This window comes from Balaenoptera physalus (genome assembly GCF_965194825.1).
Source record: "Balaenoptera physalus genome assembly, chromosome: 4".
In the NCBI taxonomy this organism is placed as follows: domain Eukaryota; kingdom Metazoa; phylum Chordata; class Mammalia; order Artiodactyla; family Balaenopteridae; genus Balaenoptera; species Balaenoptera physalus.
Window position 1 is genome coordinate 136454834 of NC_138891.1, and position 22071 is coordinate 136476904.

At 48.0% G+C, this 22071-nt stretch overlaps 1 protein-coding gene across 6 annotated transcripts in view; it reads right to left on the bottom strand.

The window, feature by feature from the left end:
- RUNX1 (RUNX family transcription factor 1) overlaps positions 1-22071 on the bottom strand; it is a 247393-nt gene that overhangs the window by 5895 nt on the left and 219427 nt on the right. For 5 of the 6 annotated variants that reach the window (XM_082458839.1, XM_082458840.1, XM_082458835.1 and 2 more), the window contains one exon: positions 4469-4630. The exons of the other annotated variant lie outside the window; for it this stretch is intronic. In XM_082458839.1, coding sequence (XP_082314965.1) covers positions 4469-4630 — 162 coding nt within the window. The remainder of the gene's footprint in view (positions 1-4468; positions 4631-22071) is intronic. 6 annotated transcript variants of the gene reach the window in all.

A 22071-nucleotide genomic window follows, 5' to 3' on the forward strand; every position in this document is an offset into this window, starting at 1 on the left:
TAGTAGTTACTGGGAGTGGGTGTCCGTGAACCCTCACATCACTCTTTCTCTCCCACATCTACCTTCAGACTAGTGCCACAGCTTTAGAAACAGTACAGCCTCGGTTTCACATGCTTTTCTCTAAGATACATCACCGGTTTGTTAAGAGGAATGGCTGCAGTCCCTTGACTTATCTGCTCCGTTTTTGTACATGTTGAAATTCTACCAGAAATGGCAAGGCTTTGTCTATAAAACTCATTTGGTTAGGATGATGCATTTACCATTTCGCCAACTGGCTTTGGCTGTCCTTTGTGGCATCTTTTTGCGTTTTCCTTAACCACAGGCTGCCCTTGGGAACTACTCGGGGGTTTGGGTGCTGGGATGGGTTTCCTGTGTCCTGTAGATCAGAGTTTCCCAACAGTGGCATTACTGCCATTTGGGGCCAGCTTTGTTGGGGTGATGTGGGCCTGGGATGGATGTTGGCAGCATCCTTGGCCTCGGCCCAGCAGATGTCAGTAGTGACCCCACTCCCCCCATTGTGACAGCCAACAATGTCTCCCAACCTTCCAGATGTCCTGGGGGTAGGGGTGAGGGGGGCAGAAGTCTCCCACCCCTGCTGAGAACCACCACTGTGCATGTAGGATGGTGTCCTGGGGTAGTTTCTGTTCCTCAGAATTATTCATTAAATGACCAGGCCAGGACCGTAGTCTTTACGTCAGCAAACCCAAAAGACAGCAACAAAACAGAGCAGAGGCAAGGACTGAATGTTTTAAAATTTATCAGTTCTCAAATCAACATACAAAATAACTCCGAGCTCAAGATGGCATGTGGCCTGTGTCCTTTTGTGTTTAGGCCCACAGAGAAACCTGACTGAGCCAAAAGCTTGCTATGAAAGGAAAGCCATCGGGTGGATTAATCTGCTTTTGGACGGCATCGGCTGTTGATCAACTTCCTCATATTTCAAGCCTGTTATTCCAGCAGGGAGAGCTAGTGTTCTCGTTCTTGCTCTCTCTTTCTCTCGCCCTCTCCCCCTCCCTCCCTCCAAGGGAACTCCGGTAAATTTGGGGTGCCTCTGATGAGGGGATGTACTCCTCGTCAGAGAGGTAATTATAGAAACAACCGAAGCCTGCAGCAAATCTCTCCACTGATGAGGAAACCAGGAGTCTGACTTTCAAACAAACACTCTTGTTAACCATTTCAAAGCGAGGCAGACGTGTGGGCAGGGAAAAGGTTGTAAAGTGACAGTGGTTCAAGGGCTGCCCTTCCACGGACACTCTCCAGCTCGTCCTGAAGCCAGGCCGCACCTCATTCCACAGGGTTTGTCCCTGCCCGCCGGGGCCTTCTGTGAGCAAGCCCTGTGTCACTTGTTTGTGTTCACACAGAGAGCTGTGACATACTTGAGAGTTAACAGGAAGCTTTACGCCATTTTTCCAGTTAGATTTCTATAGTCCAGGGAGAAGCATTAGGCAAATACGATCAATTTGTTGTCATCTGATGCAATACTCCGGACACAAATAAATGACTCCACCCATTATTCCTCTTGCTTCATTTGCCATGAGACAAAAAGGTGAATCCACTGGAAAATGAATGAAAGGTCACCCTGTTTCATGACGGTGTCTGGACATGCTCTGCCAGTCTGTTCCAACTGCTGTGTGGTAACCTGGTGATGACAGCAAGTTACTGGAATCCCAAGTGAGCCCGTGATTTGTCACAGACATAAGTAATGGAATGATGTTATGGTCTCAGCTGTGAGGGGAAAATAGTTCTTTCACTTGTGGGCAGAATATCTGGAAGATCTTAGATGTTGCCTGTGATTCTTCTTCTGTCCACATAGTACCAATGTCACACTACAAAAGACCATCCATTTGGCCAAATTGTCCTTTACACACACATTGTGATAACAAAACAACTTCGGCCCACTAGGTAGGCTCAGATTCAAGTGACCTATTAAAATACTTGTTTTCTTTTTATGTCCAATCTGACACCCCCTACCAAGCAAGCCCCAGCAGTGACGCACAGTTCACCCGGCCTTAGCTCATTTGTCCGTTTGCCTGGGCTGGTGCCCCCTTATTCGGTAGCAGTGTGGGCTGAGGTGGGGACCCCTGATACTCACAGGGAGCTTTTAAAGAGTAGGAAATCTGGGGATTAGGCGGTACAGGTATTTTAGTTGGAAATGTTTCCCCACCGATGGAGCTAAATATTTGCCATGACAGCTCAAGTCTTCATTCTGCAGCTTGTTGGGGATGAAAGCAGCCCTACTCTGGGCCCCTCCCACTGCCCCCGAAGGATTAAACAGCCTGAGCAGATAATGGCTGCCTTAAAAGGATCTTGCATGACTCAGATTAATGCATGCTGTCTGTCGCCCAGGTTGGCAGCTAAACATTATTTAAAAAAAAGAAAAGCAAACCTCCGGATGACAACTCTTTTCAGACAAGGTGTGGAGTCTGTCTGCAAAAGTAAGAGACAGACACAGAGCACAGGGCTCTCTGGCCAAAGGGAGCCCCGGTGGCGCTGGGGGCGGGGAGGGGCAGAGCACAGAGCTGAGCTGGGGGTGGGATTCAAGGAAAGCAGGCTCTCAAAGCAGCCACTTTTCTTTTAAGTATCCCAAACCCCTCCTGCCCACAGGGAGATGACAGCACTTTTCAGGCCTGGGCTCCAGGCTCGATTTCTCAGAGGGAGACCTGCCAAGGTGGAGAGCAGTCTCCCACGCTGTGCTCTGCCACCGGTGAAAGCTCCTCTGGAATTCTCCCGGGTCCACCCTCCAGGACAGCGCAGGGTCATGCTTGGGCGCCGAAATGGGATGTGGTTTTTATCTCCTTCATACCCTCATGCCATAAAATGCCCTTCCATTGCTCCTTGGCTAACTGAAGTCCAGGCTATTCAGAAGTGTAACTGTGAGACGGGATTTGGGAAGGCACATGTTACTCATTCCTATAAAAAAAGAAGTCACCCTTCCATCTGAACTGGTCAGCCAGAACAGCTGGCCCCTAGGGTTCTTGGACTCTAAGGTGCCGATGATCTTGGGTGCTGACCGAGTCAAAAGACTTATGAAATAAATTCCAAGGGACAGACCCACAGCAGGGACATTTCCAAGGAAAACAGTAATTGCTTCAGATGTAGACCACAGCCAGTGGGCAGAGCAGTGCCAACAAGAAGAAGAAACAATGAAAGATGACAAGTGCCTTTGGAAGCAGACCAATACTGAGGGGACAGAGCTTCTACAACAACAACAAGCTAAATGGACTTCATAATTCCTACACTAGTCCCTTAACTCCTTAGCCCGGCAGGTGCCATGAAATTCTTGGCAACAGTGGCTGAAAATAGTGTGGAAACTGGGTAACTAAGTTGGCTTTCCTGTTCTACTACCTCGCCCAAGAAGACAGTTCTGAACTGGGGGGCAGCGTGGCCCTCAGGACATTTGGCAACGTCTGGTGATTTTTGGTTGCCATGACTGGGGGTGCTGCTGGCATCTAGAGGCCAGAGACACTGATGAAGGCCCTGCAGTGCACAGGACTGCCCCCAGACAGTGAACAATTGTCTGGCCCCAGGTGTCAGCACTGCTGCTGTTGAGAAGCTGAGAGGGATTCTGTGAAGCTCTGAGAAGAAGCTGAAGCATTTGGGGAAATCTCAAATAAGTCGTCCACAAAACACAACATTACACCACACGTAAAATGGCAGACGCAGTGCCTTTGCCCCTTCGCCTGCCCCTAATCTGCTATAATCTGATTCCAGGAGCTGAAAAGCAAAAACAGCCGCCCTTCCACAGAAGTGTGTTCTCAGGCTTCCTACTGCTGAAGTCCTCTGAAGTATTTTCACAGTCTGGTCCAGCTCTAATTTCAAAGCCCCAAACAGGGAGTCGCTTCTTTTTGCTTTCAACAAAGGAATTTTTCTCTGTAACTCTTATTTCCCTGCCCACAAGCAAAGGTGAGTGCCAAGCCCAGAGGTCTCAAAGGTTAAATGACTAGGTTTAATGAGCACGTATTAACAACAACTATGCCAACCACGACACCTGAGCTTTCCAGTCTGTTCCTCAAGCCTGATACGAGCAGCTCTTAGTTGGGGGTGTCCCGTCGGGGTAGATGTGCGTCCCACTCCACGTGTGCCGCAGTGCGCTGTACACGTGGCCTGTGAAAGCTCGCCACCACAAGATGGATCAGTCCCATCTGAGGCCCAGAAGCTGACTACTTTGGCCTTTTCTGTCACTGACCCTTCAGCTGCCACCCGTGCCTGCCAAATGTGAGCACCGCCAAACGCCCAAGGAGTCCACTTTTTCCAAGCCACTTCTACCTTCACATCTGTACGTAATCTCTGCCTCTGAGTGTCAAGGAAAATCAGCGTATGGGCGGGGGACTTAGAGATAGACAGCCTTGTCTTTAAACCGTACTGTATCCAATCAAAAATGACTGCCACCCCCTTCGTGCATCCCGTCTGGTCTCCAGAACCTTGCAGTGCAGCCGGACTTCAAAGAGTGTATTTTCAAGCAGCTTACTTGAGAGCCGACTGGAAAGCTCTGCAGAGAGGGTTGTCATGCCGCTGGCCCGTCCAGGCGAGATGGGTGTTGCTGGGTGGACAGAAGGAGAGGCAATGGGTCCCAGGTACTGGTAGGACTGCTCGTAGGACCATGGTGGGGACGGCTGGATCTGCCTTGTATCTGCAGAGAGTCAGGGAGGTCACTTACATGTAGAGTAGGTCAGGATTTAGAAAAATCTTTTAATAAAAAACTAGCTACCTTTGTTTAAATCTAATACATGTTTGGGGGCTGTTTACCAGTGTTTAATAAGCCTCCTTAAGTTCCCAATATTTGCTTTTGTCTGATGATTTCCCCCCAAAACGATACTGATATAATTTATGTTTGATTCTTGAAGATTTTCCTCTGCTAACTGTTCCTTCCAAAGGTTTTCTTTAATCACACTAATGATGAGAGAGGCTGATTATGCTTTCCAGGTAGAAGTGTCAACATTCAGACTGTTGACTGCACGTATTGACTGCCCAGCTTTGTAATCATGGTTATCATTATCAGGTGGTCACCCATCTCTCTCTACTCAGTAAGCGCAAAAGAATGCAAGGCTTTGGGTCTTTTTTTTGTACCTTTGGCAAAAATATTCTGTGGCTTTTAAATGTTTTCAGTTCAGGTGAACTCTCTCCCAAGGATAACTGAAAAGAAAGTCTGGCTAGGAAACTGGCAACGAGGCCTGATGACTAGTTCACAAACCCGGCAGTGCAGAGCTGGCTCTATCAACCCAGACTAACAGAGATGTCTTCCACTTTTTCTCAAGACCTCAAGTTTGCAACTTCTAAAGGGCAGAATGTTGAGCAAGTATTTTACAGATTGCCATTAAAAGAGGCCTGGTTTGTAGTGAGGTGAATGGACCTAGAGTCTGTCATACAGAGAGAAGTAAGTCAGAAAGAGAAAAACAAATACCATATGCTAACACATATATGTATGGAATCTAAAAAAAAAAATGGTTCTCAAGAACTTGGGGCAGGACAGGAGTAAAGACGCAGACATAGAGAATGGACTTGAGGACATGGGGAGGGGGAATGGTAAGCTGGGACGAAGTGAGAGAGTGGCATGGACATATATACACTACCAAATGTAAAATAGATAGCTAGTGGGAAGCAGCCACATAGCACAGGGAGATCAGCTCGGTGCTTTGTGACCACCTAGAGGGGTGAGATAGGGAGGGTGGGAAGGAAACACAAGAGGGAGGAGATATGAGGATATATGTATATGTATAGCTGATTCATTTTGTTATAAAGCAGGAACTAACACACCACTGTAAAGCAATTATACTCCAATAAAGATGTTAACAACAACAAAAAAAGAGGCCTGGGCGAGAGAGGAGACAAAGATCTGACTTCAGAAGATTGAGGTAAAAAGCATTTTGTAAATTTGACTCCAGCATTCATAGGAGTCTTAGTTTTCAAAAGCATCATACTGTTTGCAGAGGAGGAAAACAAAAAACAACACCTTCTATTCTTAGGCAAAATGTGTAAGAAAATTTAAAAATCAACCACTGTCTCACCATAAGATAGCTTTACATTTCTGTCTTAGAATTAAACGTTAATTTTCTCTTTGTGTTCCACCTTCTTTGTAGACAAAGGTGACAGCAAACTACACTAACTCCAAAGGGTCTTCATAGCCAGGGGTTCATGATGCTGGGAGTAAATACAGAAAGAGCAAAGTTCCTTAGGAAAACAACAGGTGTCAGTTTTCTGTGTGTTGTGACATAAAGAAATGAGTTATTTCTACTCGTTATACATTGTCCACATCTCCTCCCTCTGGGGCTTTTCACTTCTAGTTAAAGTGTCCCTTGTCTTTTATGCCTTTGAAGCTGTCACAGTGGAGAACAGAATCAAGTATTTGGAGATCCAAGTCTTCCTTCTTACTCTTCTCCCAAGAGCCCTCTACCCGGTTTCCCTCATACTGATCTACTTCCTTCTTTTCTTTAAAATAACTGACTTTTTAATTTTGAAGAACCTGGGGAAATATTTTAACTTAGAATCTTTGAAATCTACTATTAAAGAAAGGTCTTCATTTTCTTCTGAATTTTAGAGAATTGAGGGGATGGCAAGGAATAAAGAGCCGGTCCATTCCAGACTCAGTGGAAAATAAGTGTTCAACTACAGTCAGAGATCCTGCATAATCTTACAGCTAAGAGTGTTTCCAGCAATTGAAAGCAAATAGCAATAGCAGATTGTTTAACATTCCCATACTGGTACAAGTATTTTGCTCCAAGTGAAAATAAAATTATATACTCAGATATTTTCCATAAGACATGCACATGTCCTGGATACATGTATTTACAAAGTGAATATATATAGTATTCAAATATTTTAATCATTTAAAAAGCAAACAGAAGAGGTTTTATAATTGTCATAAAGCCCTCTGGGTGTGAATTGCGGTACAGGAATTCATGTGTTGTTGTGTAGACAGCCCAGCACCCCTAACCCCATGTCTAAAACCACAGTAAGCATAAAGTATTATGCCATGATTCATGCTCTGTCATGTTTTACTGTAGTGAAAAAGTTGTGCTAGGCTTTTCTAAACTCATAATTAAACCATGCAAATGTTGCATAATGTTTCACAGCCTTTTAAAAATATGCTTTGGTAATGATCTTTATGATTAAAGTCCAGGTTCTATGATTTTTTTTTTTAACACAGGGTTTCAAATTCAACATCTTCTTACTTCACACCACAACTCAGCCTTTCAGTGCTAGTTGGGAGACAGCACTAAAAACCCAGTGACCCCTGATCATTTTTCATATTTGTGACCACAGTGAACTGTGTTTGGCTTCATTGGCAGCAGTGGGCCAGAAGGTGGTGATGGCGAGCTTCTCATGTCGGAGTTTCGCGTGTTTTCTTCTATTACGTGGATTATTCATTAAAACAAAAACAAAACAAAACAAAAAAGGAAGGGCCAATAATATGGTTTGCTGAGTTTACTATTGAGTTACCATTCTTGCCATGATGGGGCCAACGTGAACACATGAAGGCAAGTATGGAAGTGACAGTGCTGTGGGCCACCCGAGCACTGGACTGAGAGGCAGGAGATGTGGCCTCTGGCCTGTACGTGTGATGACCCTGGGTTACTTACTTACCCTTTCTTATTCTCATTTCTGAAAGGAGATGATCTCTAAGCCCCTGTCAGTGGTGACAGTGCAGGATCCTAATTCAGATAGGTCCCAAACAGTACTTCTCTGCTTAACTCGTATGTTAAACAGAGTTAGGGAAGAATCAGGTGGGTGTTTGAGGTGAAGAATGGTGCTTGTAATAGTAAATACGTGTATTCTGGGAAGAGGAAGTAGGACAGGGATAGGATGGGGGTTATCAAGAAAAAAGTCATAGGCTGAGGAAGAGAACCACTGTCCATCATTCTTCAGAGGAGGGCTGCTTGTTCTTGAAGCGAATGCCTCTGATAGGTCAATCCACCAAAAAGAACAAGTTTACTGAAACTTACTATGTGCCAGGCATGTGCTAATTTATGAGTAAGACCAATATGGTCCCTGTCCCATTGGAACTTAAGAGTCTGATATTAGTGAAGATCCCAGGACTGTATGATGCTTGGAAAGGCTTTTTCCTATTGCATTAATCATCATGCTGAGTTACTTCATTCATTCACTCTTAGGCTCATGAAGTTATTTACTTCCTCATTCATTCATGTTGCCAATGAACTTTTTGCTTTATTAGGGCCACTGTTTTGGGGACTCAGTAGTGAGTGGACTATAGTCCTTGCCTTCTGGAGTTATGGCTAGTGGGGGCTGTATCCAGGTGAACAGCTGGATTACCTCCCTAAACGGGACTTGCAAACAGCCGTTCCCAGGTTAGAGATAAGAACCCTAGTGGTATTTATTACATGCTATGTTATACCCCTGAGAGGAACAGACAAGGGAAAGTACCTAATTTAAGTGAAAAACAGATTTCGGTTTGCATTCTCCCTTCACCATAAGCTAGCTGTATGACCTTGGGCAAGTCACTGATTTCCTCGGATACATAGTTTTCCTACTTCAAAGGGTAATAGGGATAAGTGAGATAAACTATATAAAGTGGGTATCACCGTTTTTGGCCATATTAAATGCTCAGTAAGTCTGGCTAATTTTTATGATTATATTATTAAAAAGGAAAAGAAATCCGTGCCAAGGGACTCATCTGATATTTATTGGTAAGGCCACACACACCTGCTCCAGGATGAGACTCAGGTAACACTGTTCTGTTCACTGAAAAAAGTTTGACACGCAGAGTCTTCAGCACCGGAGAAGAACTGGACTCAGGAGATTAAGTGGTAAATAGGCAAGAAAACTGGAGAGTTGAGGTGAGGACGGAGAAGGTGAGGATCCAATCTCAACCAGCTCATGTTTCCGTTAAAAAAACTACTGGATTAGAAAATTTAAGTTTGAGTCTGTCTGCATCCTGTTTTTTCCAGGGTACATAATGTTTTGATGTAGCTGCTTTACTGAGGCCGTTTTATGATGGGTTATTTTTAGCTTTTTGATCTATCAAGTAGTGGATAAAACAGCCCCCTTCCTCTGAGATCCTGAGCCCCACTCCTTTCCATTTGAAATGAGGTCAAAGAAGGGGGGGAGTTAGGAATAAGGGGGGTTGAGGCTAGTGGTGAGCTCAGAGGTATCCATAGCATACATAAGAGATAAGAGAGTAGAGTGCTTTTACCTTGAATGCAGCAATATCAAAATGTCTTCAGAGTAGAAAATGACCCTATCAGATAATTCAAGTCAAAATGTTCTGCTGGTTCCAAGTTCAGCTCTGAAATGTCAAGAGCTTAGAAGTTATTACTCCCATCTTTACAACAAGAAAAGAAACCTAAAACTGATAATCCACGATTTTTCTCAGACCTAGTAGAGAATTGAGGGCATAGGGCAAACTGCCACCCTGAAATCTTGAGAGAGGTGAATACAGAAAATTATGCTGAGGTGTGCTTACTGGGAGCAGAAGCCACTGGAGCCATGAACTGGTAGGAACATTTAAATGGTAATTTTGACAAATTGTTGGAGGCTGAGTATAGACTAGTGTGAGAGTAAGAAACTCCTGAGGGCTGCATTCTTGTCTGTGTGTATGGGGGTGGGGTGGGGACACTTTCATGGGTTTTTCATTTAGGGACTCCTCCAGCTCTTCATGGGATCCAGTATAATAGCAGCGGGTTACAGCTGAAGGAGCTGCAAGACAGACTATTTAAGGAAGGGTTCTTAGGGAAGCCCAAAGACAGAAACAAAAACAAGGACATTAGTGGAATTTAAAGCCTCTGGCACCTTCAGCTACAGCAAACATTAAACACAGCCCAACTCCTAGTTAGATGAACATAAAATCTCACACCAAAGGCCTATTTTCTTCAGTTCCTGTTACCTGATACATCATATCCAGCTTCCAAATCAGAAATAAGTCACGACAGAAGGCAAGAAAAAAATCTGAAGAGAGAAAACAAGCGTCAGAACCAGACTCAGATGTGACATAAATTTTGGAGTTATCAGACAGGGAATTTAACTGATCAATATGTTAAGGGCTCTAGTGTGCCACAACTACTGAAGCCCGCACGCCTGGAGTCCGTGCTCGGCAAAAGAGAAGCCACCGCAATGAAAAGCCCGCACACCGCAACAAAAGAGTAGCCCCTGCTCTCTGCAACTAGAGAAAGCCTGTGCATGGCAACAAAGACCCAACTCAGCCAAAAAAAAAAAAAAAAAAAAAATGTTAAGGGCTCTAATGGAAAAAGAAAACAGCATGGACGAACAGATGGGTAATGTAAGCAGGGAGAGAGAAACTCTTAAGACTCAGAAGGAAATTCTGGAAATGAAAAACACTGTAACAGATATGAGAAATACCTTTGATGGGCTCATCAACAGACTGGACATGAGTGAGGAAAGAATCAATGAAATATGAAAGAATTTCAATGAAATTGAAAATATGTCAATAGAAACTTCCCAAACTATAAGGTAAAGAGAAAAAAGAAAAAAATCAGAACATCCATGAACTTTGGGACAATTTCAAAAGTGTAATATATGTGTAGTAGAAATATCAGAAGGAAAAGGAGAAAACAGAGTGGAAGAAATATTTGAAGTATTAATAGCTGAGAACTTGACAAAACTAATGACAGACACCAAACCACAGAACCAAGAAACTCAGGGACCATCAAGCAAAATAAATACCAAATAATTTACATCTAGGCATATCATATTGAAACTGCAGAAAACCTAAAGACAGAGAAAATCTTGAAAGAAACCAGAAAGGAAAGGTGTGGGGGAGATACCTTTCCCAGACAGGAACAACAATAAGAATTACTTCAGACTTCTCTTCGGCAACCATGCAAGCAGAAGTAGAGTGTAGTAAATAAAGTGTTGAAAGAAAAAAGCTACCAACCTAGAATTCTATATCCAGCAAAATTATTCTTCAAAGGTGAAGGAGAAATAAAGCCATTCTCTGACAAACAAAAACTGAGCTAATTTATCCAGCAGACCTGTCCTGCAGGAAATGTTAAAAAAAAGTTCTTCAGGGAAAAGGCAAATAATACACATCAGAAACTTGGATCTACATAAAGAAAGGAAGAGCATAATAGAATAAATGAAGGTAAAATAAAGTCTTATTTTTCCTATTCTTAACTGATCCAAAAGATAACTGTTTAAAGTCATAATAGTAATGTATTGGGTGGTTGTAAGAGATGGATAAGTGAAATGAATGACAGTACTGACAGAAATGGGAAGGAAGAAGTGATCTTGTGTTATCTGATGGTGACTTACATTCATTACACATGTATTTTGCAAACTCTAGGACAACCACTAAAAACATTTTTTTAAGTATAACTGATACACCAAGAGCAGAGATAAAATGGAATGGAATCAAATAAAATGCTCAGTTAAAACCAGAGAAGGCAGAAAAAGAGGAGAAAAGAAGAATAGGTGTGACGAATATAAAACAGTTACAAACATGGTAGATGTTAATCCAACTATATCAGTAATCGTTTTAAATATGAATGGTCTAATACATGTACCAACTGAAAGACAGAGATTGTCAGAGTGAATTAAAAACAAAACTATATGTTGTCTACAAGGAACCTACTTTAAAGTGTCAGGTTGAAAGTAAAGGGGTAGAGAAAGACTGGGCTAACAGTAATCAAAAGAAAGCCAGAGCAGCTATATTAATTTTATACAAAACTGACTTCAGAAGAAGGAAAAATTTTAGGGAAAAAGAGGGGAATTACATGAAAAAGACTATATGTATAATATATATATATATAATATATATATAGTCTTTATGTAACTGAATCACTTTTCTGTACAGCAGAAATTAACATTGTAAATCAACTATACTTCAATAAAATACATTAAAAAAAAGAGGGGACTTACATGATGAAAAATGTTATGTCTAAGAAAACATAACAATCCTTAACATGTATGCACCTAACAGAGTGTCAAAAGACATGAGGCACAAACTGGTAAGACGACAGGGAGAAAGAGAAAAATACACAGTTATAGCTGAAGTCTTCACAGTCCTCTTTCAGTAATTGATACCTCAAGCAGGCAGAAAATTAGGGCGCAGTTCATCCGAACAGTGCTACCAACAAGCTTGACCCAATGAACATCTTTGGAAAATTCCATCCAACAATGGCAGAGTACACGTTCTTTTCAAGCTCACAGGGAACATCCACCAAGATAGACCATAAAACACACCTTAAAATTAAAAGAACAGAAATCATACGAAGTATACTCTGAGGCCACATGGATTTAAACTAAAAAGTCAATGACAGAAAGACGCTGGAACATCCCCGAATATTTGGAGCTTCAACAACACACTTCTGAATAACCCACGGGTCAAATAAGAAGTCTCAAGAGAAATTAAAATGTATTTTGAACTGAATGAAAATCCAACACCACAATTTGTGGGATGCAGCGGAAAGCAGTGCTTAGAGGGAAATTTATAGCATCTTAATGCATGTATTAGAAAAGAGGAATGATTCAGAATCAATGAGCTTCCACCTTAGGAAACTAGAGAAAAAAAGAGCAAAATAAACCTGGTAGAGAATAATGCAAGCAGAAGGAAAGAAATAAAATTTAGAGTAGAAATCAAAGAAATCGAATACAAGAAAGCAACAGAAAATGAACAAAACCAAAAGCTGCTCTTTGAAAAGTTTAAAATGTCCTTCTTTGTCCTCATGTTCTCGCAGGGCCATAGAAGAGGATGGCCAGAGACACCGCCTGGTTCTGTCTGTGGGCTTTTTAACACCCACCCTCAAAACCTGGGTTCCCCTAAGGCACACAGGCACACACATGCTGGGTGCCCTCCTCAGCCCGGGGCCGGGAGAAGGTTGATGGGTTCTGTTGTTGGTTAGAGTTAGAAGGCCCTTTCCTTGGCTATTCAGCTGATATCTTTACAGACCTGATCTTTCAGACACCTTTCAGAGCCATTTAAAAACAAAGACCAGACAAGTTATGTATGCATCAGGGCCCCAGTGTCTGTTTTTAAGAGCCAAACCTAAGTGGTGAACATATAAACCCTCCAGGAGGCTCTGGTTTTTTCCCTAGAGGTTTTTTTCCCCCCTTTCAGCTTGGAAGGTGGCAGGGCAGTTCCCAGGGTGCCCTCCAAGTTCACCTCAGTCATGGGCAGCTGGTGTAATGCCCTCTTGGATGCCTGAGAACACACAACAGGATGTGACTCAGGACTCAGAGATGTGAGTCAGTTTCCAGGGTGATGTGTCAGGGCGAGCCCCGGTGGTGGCTTGCATCTCCCTGTCTGGGACCCCTGGAAGAAAGATCCGGGCTCCCCTGTGAACAAAAAGGGTGCCCCCAGATGCTCCGCTGCTACCTTCAGAACCGTGTGATATCAGCTTTCACGGCCCCAGGGCCTGCGTCCTTCTCTGCTACGAAAGAGGCATTTCCCTGAGAGTCCCGCCGTCTGTCTGAAGCGCTGTTTCCTCTGGCCTGTGCAGTACAAGCGTAGCACAGAACAACAAGCAGGAATAGTGGTGCACCCAGGCAGAGACACTAACGAGCCTGGTGTTGCGATCAGTGAAACACCCTGCTAACGTGAGTCAGTTCCCACCAGCTCTGGATCCTGGAAAAAGAAGTTGTGAAAGAGCTCCGGTATCTGCCAACCGTTTGTCTGTGCTGGCCGAAGACATCTTGGTTAGTCATGTACAGCTAGGATGCATTCACTGTTCCAGCAATTACTCTGAAGGGAAGCATCCAGCACCAAGCTGGGGCAGAGGCCTGCCTGGGGATGCTGCGTTTTAAAGGCCGTTAGGGTCTTGAGGGATCCCGTCCTCGTAGCCGACCGGTGGGCCCAGGAGGTGACAGGCTACCTGCGGGAGGGCAGAAGGGAGCTGTGTGGCCATGTCCCTACCCCTCACTGCCTTGGGGACCCATCCTCTGGACCCGACCGGGAGAGGCTCCCTGGCTTTGTGGTCGGGGCGCTGGGAGTCCAGAATGCTGGTTCCTAACACGAGAGCCACCGCCGACTCCGGCGGCTCACCACAGCCCTTTCCCTCTCAGACCTTTGTTTCTTCATTTCTCAAAATGGGGGTAACCAGACTCACCTGCCTTGCAGGTGTGAGAGTTAATTACTGTTTGTGGAGCAGCTTTGAGAGCCGCAGATGAAAGGCGTTCAGTAAATGCAAAGAGCTATTCCTCGTTACACTTGCCAGACAGTTCCCAGGGGAAACAGTCCAATCCCAGCCACGAGGCCTCTCCCCTCGGCCAGATCAGTCTGAGCCGGGTCTGGAAAAAGGCTCTGGACTCAGGCACAGTTGTCTCTGAGGCAGGGTTTGGGGACAAGTCACTGGCTTCTAGAAAAGATGGGGGTCTGGATAACACCTCTGATTCTCTGCCAGCACTGACTCCCTAAGTCGGAGGGAGAGTGGCCTTCAGGTCACACAGGGTGCAGGGATCTTGGTTCCAAAAGAAAGGAAGGCACCTTCTGGTCTCTGCTCTCTCCTCCCTCGCAGACAAGTTATTTCCCTGGACTTTGTCAGACAAACATCCATTGCAGACATCTTTCCGTAAAGATTTTCTGTACCCTCACTTTCTGAACCTCTGTCCCCCCGCCCTCATACACACTTTCCAGGCCTGAACTGATTCTACAGATGGGCTGGGTAGATTCCGGTAAGGCCAGGCCATCACGGGCATCTTCAAATTATTCCACGACCGCCCTGCTAATTTCTGTCCATTCCTCCATGTCTGTCTCCTGCAACAAAAATCTCGAAACATGGAGGAGGGTAAAAATGGCTCTCTGCTCCCAACCACTCATTCTCCAGCACCCTCGCTCCCTTTGCTAGTTCCCGAAAGGGATGAGCTAGAGATACCCGTTGAGGGCTGGGAAATCTCAGGCAGCTTCTAGCTTGGGACCGAGCCCCCGGCGCAGAAACGAGGACCCTCACTCATAGGAGCCAAATTACTGACGCCTCAAGCGGGACGCTACCAGCGGGAGGGGCACGGCACCCCTAGCGCTGCCCGTAGCTGAAGAAACTTAATTTGATGAAGGAACATCCCACCGAGGGCAGCACATGCTCTAAAGAGGACGGTGCAGGCTTGAGAGCCTTGTTCCGTGGCCCAGGGCGTGAGACTGTCAGAGCCCAGCTACGGTCCCGACTGACCACCGAAGACCGTGTGCCGATGGGGTGGGAGGGGAGCCTACGGGACTCCCCGGGGCGGGGGGGGGGGGGAAGCAGCCATCTCTCCGACTAAGTAGATACAGTAACAGCCGTCCCTTGGGCAGATCCTATCAAGTAACGGGGCTGAAGCTTTGCCAGGGTCCTTGAAATGCCTCAGGGTGGCAGCAGGCAAGAAAAAAAGAGTGATGTCATCACTGGGACCTCAGGGGCCGTAAGGTGACTGCCCCTGCCCCGCCCCTGCCCCGTGAGTTGTCGGTGTTGGAGGAAGCTCTTAAGGCCGCCACGTAAGGACATCTGGCGCACAGCAGGTGCCCGTGAGGCCATCCTGCAGCCCGGCTGCCTCTGAGCGCCCCCCATCCCCCTTCCGGCCCTGTGCTAAACTTTTTACTTCAGCACTGCTGCGGGTTTGTAAAAAGTTAGGATCTTTTGACAAATTCTGTTGTATTATTATTATGAGATTTATTTATGTGTTGTAAAGTCATGGTGCAAATCCATCCCACCATACTTCCGAGCTCCAGGCTGTAGCCTACACACAAATTTTAGAGTGGCTCAAAGCCCGGCCAAGCAGCCTCTGTGTCTTGTGCTCTCATGTGGCATGTGCCCCAGTGCACCCGTACTGGATTTTACACCAGATACTTTGATTTTAAGCAGCAAACTCGGAAACATGGCGTTCTAATAAAACCAGAAGAAGAGCTCTCATGAGTGGGGAAAAAGGGAGTGCAATAAATACCGTCTAGAGAATGCTGAACGAGAACACAGAAGACACTGAACTCTCCTTTGGTGTGTATTGGCTCCAAACATTTCCAAGTTTTGGGAACCTCGTCCCCGAGCTGCCCCGCAGGGAGAAAGGGCCTGGACAAGGGCACGAGGGCAGGGTTTGGGAGTCTGAGAGCTGAGGACTGAGCCGCGGCTCGCCCCTCACTCACCCTGTGCTGAGGCCAGCAGCGGGAGCCCTCAGAGACTCAGTTTCCCCACCTGTGAGGGGCTTGGGGGGATGAAGCGGCATCCGGACTCCAGCGTCGTTAATGCACTCTCTGGCTCCTAGTAAGGCTCCCCTCCCCTGTCCCCTCAGAGGAAGAGGCCGTACCCCTCAGGCCCGAGTGCCCCATACGAGGGGGCAGGGCGCGCGCAGCCCACGGGGCCGCCAGCACGAGGCCGCCTCGGCCGGGGTGCAGAACGCCCTCAGCCCCTCGCCTGGGGAGACGTCGTTTCACCATCGACGTGAGCACCGTTCCCGCGGCACCTGCCCAGACCGCAAAACCAAAGACAAGCCCTTCCGCCCGCCGAGCACCGGCCTCGCTCAGCGGGAGCACCTGCCACCCTGCCCCGCGGAAGGTGCCCGCCAGCCGCTGCTCGGGAGCCAGAGAGCTGGGCCTGGGAGAGCGCGATGCGCGGTGCTTCCTTCGGGGCTGGGGTTCCGCTTGAACGGCAACCGCTCGCGCTCCAAGAGCTTCCGTCCACACTCCCAGCCTGAAGAACGCGCTGCCCAGGGCAGTGCGGTGACGCCCAAGCTGGAGCGCCACGCCACTAACACGGGCTCGCCGGCCAAGGCAGCGGCTGCCTCTGCTTCTCCTGTCCTGCCCGCCTGTCCGCACTGGCCTGTCCCAGCTTCCCCGTCCTCACCCACACGCTCCTGGTTTTCCTTTCCCGCACAGCAGGCCCGGGCTCCTGGGACTCCCAGCAGCAGGACCAGGAGGCCAGACCCCCGGGGGCATCACCCGTCCGCATCCCTCTAGCAGCCTTTCTCGGGGGGCGTGAACACGCTGCGCCTGCCTCGAGGGGGCAGCCAGCCCTGTATGGTTCCTGGCCGTCCCTTCACCTCCAACACGCGGCACGTCCACGAAGCTCTGGGAAGGTCTCTGGATGTGCAGAGCAATGGATTTCTCCCTCTAAAAGGGCACTGCCAGCCCAGCTGGCCCCGACCCTTTTCTCCTCCCACTCTGCTGTGCCTGAAGTAATGACACATTGAGACAGCCTATTCTCTTCACATAAGGAGGGCCCTTGCCCCCGACGCTGGAGACAGAAGACGCTGCGATTCGCAGACTCCCGTCTTTTCGGTTGGGAGATGGCGGGACCAGCAGTCCTGAGCCCAGTGTCCTGCTTCATTCCTAGAACGTGACACCCTACAGCACCGCCAGCTCTGGTTCACTTTTTGCGAACATCTTTTTGGAGGAGTAGTGTTTACTATACGTCTTAAACGCAAGGCTTCTCCATACATAAAAAGCCCCCAAGGAATGGCTCCGTTACGCTTCTGTTTTTTGAAAATCGGTGACTACTTGGATATTTGCCGTCGGAGCAGCTGGGAGGAAGAGGCCAGCTGCGTGGCCGCTGGGTGGCGGGTTCCTGTGCCAGGATAACGGGGCGTCTCTGGCTCGCGAGCTGGGGGGATCGCTATCGGCTTCCCCTGTGCCTCCTGCCCCTCCTGCGGCCTCCCCCCACCTCCCTGCGAGATCCGCACGAGAGGAATCGGCGCACCGAAGTCTGCAGCCATTTTTCACACCCCAAAGAACTGACCTTGACGCGAACTAATTGGGACGGCGACAGATTAATAGCACAGGTTGCTGAGGTGGAGTTTTGCGGCATCAAGGAGGCCTTTGAAGATAAGAGCCGCGTATACTTTCATAAGCTCATCCCTGGTGCTCTGAACAAAGAACGCAAGCTAATAAAGTCAGATTCATCTGGGGGCAATCTACACTCACAGGGGAACATCACCCCAAACTCTGATTCAGAAAGGCAAATGGAAATCTGCCGGAATTCTTTTAAACTCCAACACAGACCTCGATTTAAAAACGGGCGCACACACACACGCACGCGCACACACACACACACACACACACACACAAAACTCTTGGTAATAAGCAGACCTCTGATGATCTAAAGATCCACAGCTTCATGTACTGACTCAGAGAAAGTAAATGGCATTTCAAATACAACCTTCATACTTTAATAGATGAGGTCACCCTGGGAAAGATGATACTGTGAGCCCAGCAGTGGGAAACCTCCCTCCAGAGAACCGCTTTGATTTACAAGGTCAAGGAAGGCTTTCTCAGAGAAGCAGTAGGTTTTTAGTGACTTGGACTAAAATGAAGACTTTTTTAAAATTAAAAGCTGAGTTTGAGAGAGCAGACAATTAGAAACTCTTGCTCAGCAATAGGGACGACCCCGGAGAACAGGGATCCTAGCAGCCTGCAGAAGTCAAGAGTCAGCACTGATTTGCTGATGAGGATAGAGGCCCAAGGGGCTGCCATTTGTGACCGACATTGACATCCTGTGTGGACCGACTGAACCCTTGTGAATTTCCCAGATGGGTCTCAACAAGGGCGGTTTCTCCTTCAGGGGACACTGGACGCTGTCTGCAGATGTTTTTGCTTGTTGCCACTGGGGTAAGGGGATGTTACTGGCATCTCGTGGCTGGCGGCCAGGGGTGGGTTGCTATTAAACATCACCCAGTGCACAGGACGGGCCCCCAACAGCAGGGGATGATCTGGCCACAAATGCCAGCGGCGCCTTAGGGAAACCCAGCCCAGGGCAGGCATGTACAACCCCAGTGTCAAACCATGATGACAAAGCCGGACGCTGTGACTTCCAGAGGTGCCCCCAGACTCAGAGAAATTTAATGCAGCACGTGCCCTGGGCCGAGTACAAGTGAAACTGAGGGGTGTTAAGAGATAAGGGGTGTGGCGGGCACCTTCTGGAGCCCTTCTGGGAACCCAGGGGTGGCCATCCGTCTGCCGTCATGCTGCGGCCAGGACTCTGTCCCCATGCCAGGGTTTGGGACGGCCGCTTTCTCACAGTCTCACGGCCTGGCACCCAGTCTCAGAGCTGGCATGCCGAGCCCCGGGTGAGCCGCACGTGTAAACAACTGACAAGATCGCTCCTGAGCTGACCGTCGACTTTGCCACCTGGGAAGGGACAGGCTAGCGCTTGCCTCTCCTGAGCTACCCGGGCATGAGTCACATGTAACCAGATAATGATGCAAATCACTGTCAACATTTCTAAGGTTTCATTCCAACATCTCATGGAATGATAGAGCAGAAAGCAACCTCGGAGACTTTTCGAGCCAGCCCCATGTTGGACAAAGCCGAAGTGTGGCGAGGTGAGATGACTCCCTCTTGTTCCCCACGGCAGGTTAGTGACAGGGCAGGGACAGGCTTTCTGGTTGCTTGTAGAGTGCTGCTTTTACTATATGATGATTGAAGCCATCTCCCCCTCAAACCTAGTTACCGTATACTGACGAAACGAAGAAACTGGTCTAAGCTTCAAAAAAGAAAAACACACACACACACACACACACACACACACACAGAGAAGTAATCTCCAAGTACAGTGCCGTTTGGAGGCTGGGGAGGGGTACCTTTTCCTGCTAACAGACCTGGGATTCTGAGCTTTGTGGGGCTGGCTGGGAAGCCCTTACTCCATTTACGTCTCCTTTCCATCCTGAAACTGAGCCCAAACAACCCCAAATCTCAAATAAAAGTTGATATCTGTTGCTGTGAATTCATGAGTAATGCAACTCAAAATTAGGGAGGGAGGGGACCATTCCCGCGCCCCCCACCCCCCGGGCTGTATTTTCGGGGGGGGTGTCGCAAGAGGCGGGAGGCAGGGTCACACTGTCACCCTGGTTCTGCCTTTTCTTCTAATAGCCTTCAACTGCCAAGTGGCTGCAACCAACGTGCTGATTTTAAACCCTTTTATGGAAAGTGCCATACCCGCTTCTGCTCACATCACTTAAAATAATGAGTTAGGCGCAGTTGTATTAGTCTGTCTTTCAAGTGGATTAAATTCATGGGCTCGTTCTCCTGCAGTCTCGCAAGCTTTGGCCTGGCTGTCTGAACGTCCAGATTAGACAGACGAGCACATGCCAGACGGCAATGAAACGCAATTACCTAGGCAAACTTTTGAAGGATTTGAGCCCTGGGGCACAGGCTGTTTACGACAGACTAAAAGCACCGTTTGTACTGAGCAAGACCCGTTGCCTCCGTCTTTTCGAGTTCTCGATCCTGCCTGCCACTGGACTCCAGGCAGGATTTCTAGGGGCCCGATAACATCAGGCTTCTGTCCACACCTCAGCACCTCAGGGTCTTTACTGTGTTTTTCAACAAGAAAATGCAAGTACCAACAAAAGCCTATTATAACATCTCCCTTTGTGTTCACTGACTCTCTCCCATTGGTTTAGTTTTTGGTATTGTGTACCACCCCGAAAAAAAGGCAGCGAGAAATCATCCTATAGCTAGTTGCTTGGCTCTGTAACGTCTTTGGAAACGAACAAGCTTTCCAATAAACAAGAACTTCCTGCCATCCTTGAAAAAAATAGCAAACCAGCCTCAACAACACATCCAAAGTACTTTCCCCTCTATTGGAACTGAGGGACCAAGGGAGAGGAGACAAAAGCGGAAGGAAGATTGATCAGGAGGGTGGCAAATGTCTCTCCTGCTGCTGTTCCGCATTCTAGCACTTTGTTCAGATGGAGACCAGCGGGGCCAACACGGATGGGTTGGCGTGGTCCTTCGTCCACCAGCTGAAAACTATCATGTGACCACGAGAAGGGGTCTGGGGGAAGGGGATTAACTGGACTTCTGTAGTCCTGTTAGGCACAGAGTGAAGCCGTCAAGGTGGCGGCAGTGAAAGCTTTCAGTGTTTGGGGACCCGAGGCCCTGAGGCCGGTCAGTGGGTCAGTTTGGGCAAGAGGCTGTGATCAGGGGTGGGAAGATAAGATGGGCAAGCAAGATAAAGAGTGAACTTAGAAGGATGGATTTGAAAAGTGCTGGAACCCAGAGGAATCTAGGGACGCTTCTGGGGAAGGAGGCGACACAGGGACACCTGAACACGGCGGGGAAGGGGGCAGAATGCGGGCACCGGGGGGGATGGCAGGGAGGTGGGGGGATGGCCTTAGGAGGCAGCAGTGGACAAACAGCTTAGTCCAACTTCGGGGTTCAAATCTGTAATTAAACACGTGAGCCCAGGTTCAGGCATTTGAATGACAGGCCCGGGTGAGCTGTCTCAGGAGCTGAATGATGGCAAGGAAGGCAGGAGAGAGTTTGGCTTGGACGGGGCAGGGACAGCAAAAGGGAAAGGGTAGCTCTCTAGTTAACGGAAGCTGTAGAAGGTAACGAACGGGGGCAGAAGATTAAGAAGCATAGAGACTTCCCAATTTCCTCTTTGTCACAAAAGTGGAGAGAAAGGCCCCAGGGAGGAGTAGGTGTGCTGTCACCCCGGTAGGCCCAGCTGGGCTCCCTCCCCCAGGCTCCCAGCCGGGCTCTGGGAAGCGGAGAAAAGGCAAATCACGAAAGCAAGAAGCAAAAGTACCGAGACATGGTGCTTTGGGAGGAAATTTGGGGCAGGAGATTTTGAAATTGGGATTAAAACCTGCAAATCCTGAAAGCAGGGAACATGCTTCCTCAATGACTTCCCCTGAACCCTTTCCCTGGAGATCCGGACCAGGGTCGTGGGGTCTGGAGACGTGGGAGAGAGTGTTCCTGCCTGCCTGGAACTTCTAGGAGAACTTGTCATCCTCGGAAAACTGTGATTCCGGATGGGGAGGAGCGGGGGCAGGTCGGTGGGGTGCCGTGTTGACCATCTACGAGGCATCCCTCTGGTGGGTTTTGAGGTTTCGATGATCGCGCAGCACGGAGGGAAATCTTAGGTGCTCGCTTCCGGGAGCCCATGACGGTTGGAGAAGCGGCAAACCTTCACCCTATCCAGTAACAACGGACAACTTATGGGGAGGGGAGAAGGCAAAGTGAGAGGTCCCAATAGACGGGTCCAGGAGTAGAAAAGGGGGTTCCGTTTGGTCCTTGGTGGGGACGAAGATGTCCTGAAGGAGATGGGGCAGGATTGGGGAGGTGGAGGGGGTGAGGGGTAGGGGCTTTCTGGGTGGGCCGCCGGCATGGACCAAAGCAGGTGGGCAGGGCTGGCCACAGGTGCTCAGAGCCCAGAAGAACAGGCCGGTAAAAAGACAGCTGCTCACAGCGTCGGGGCCCCA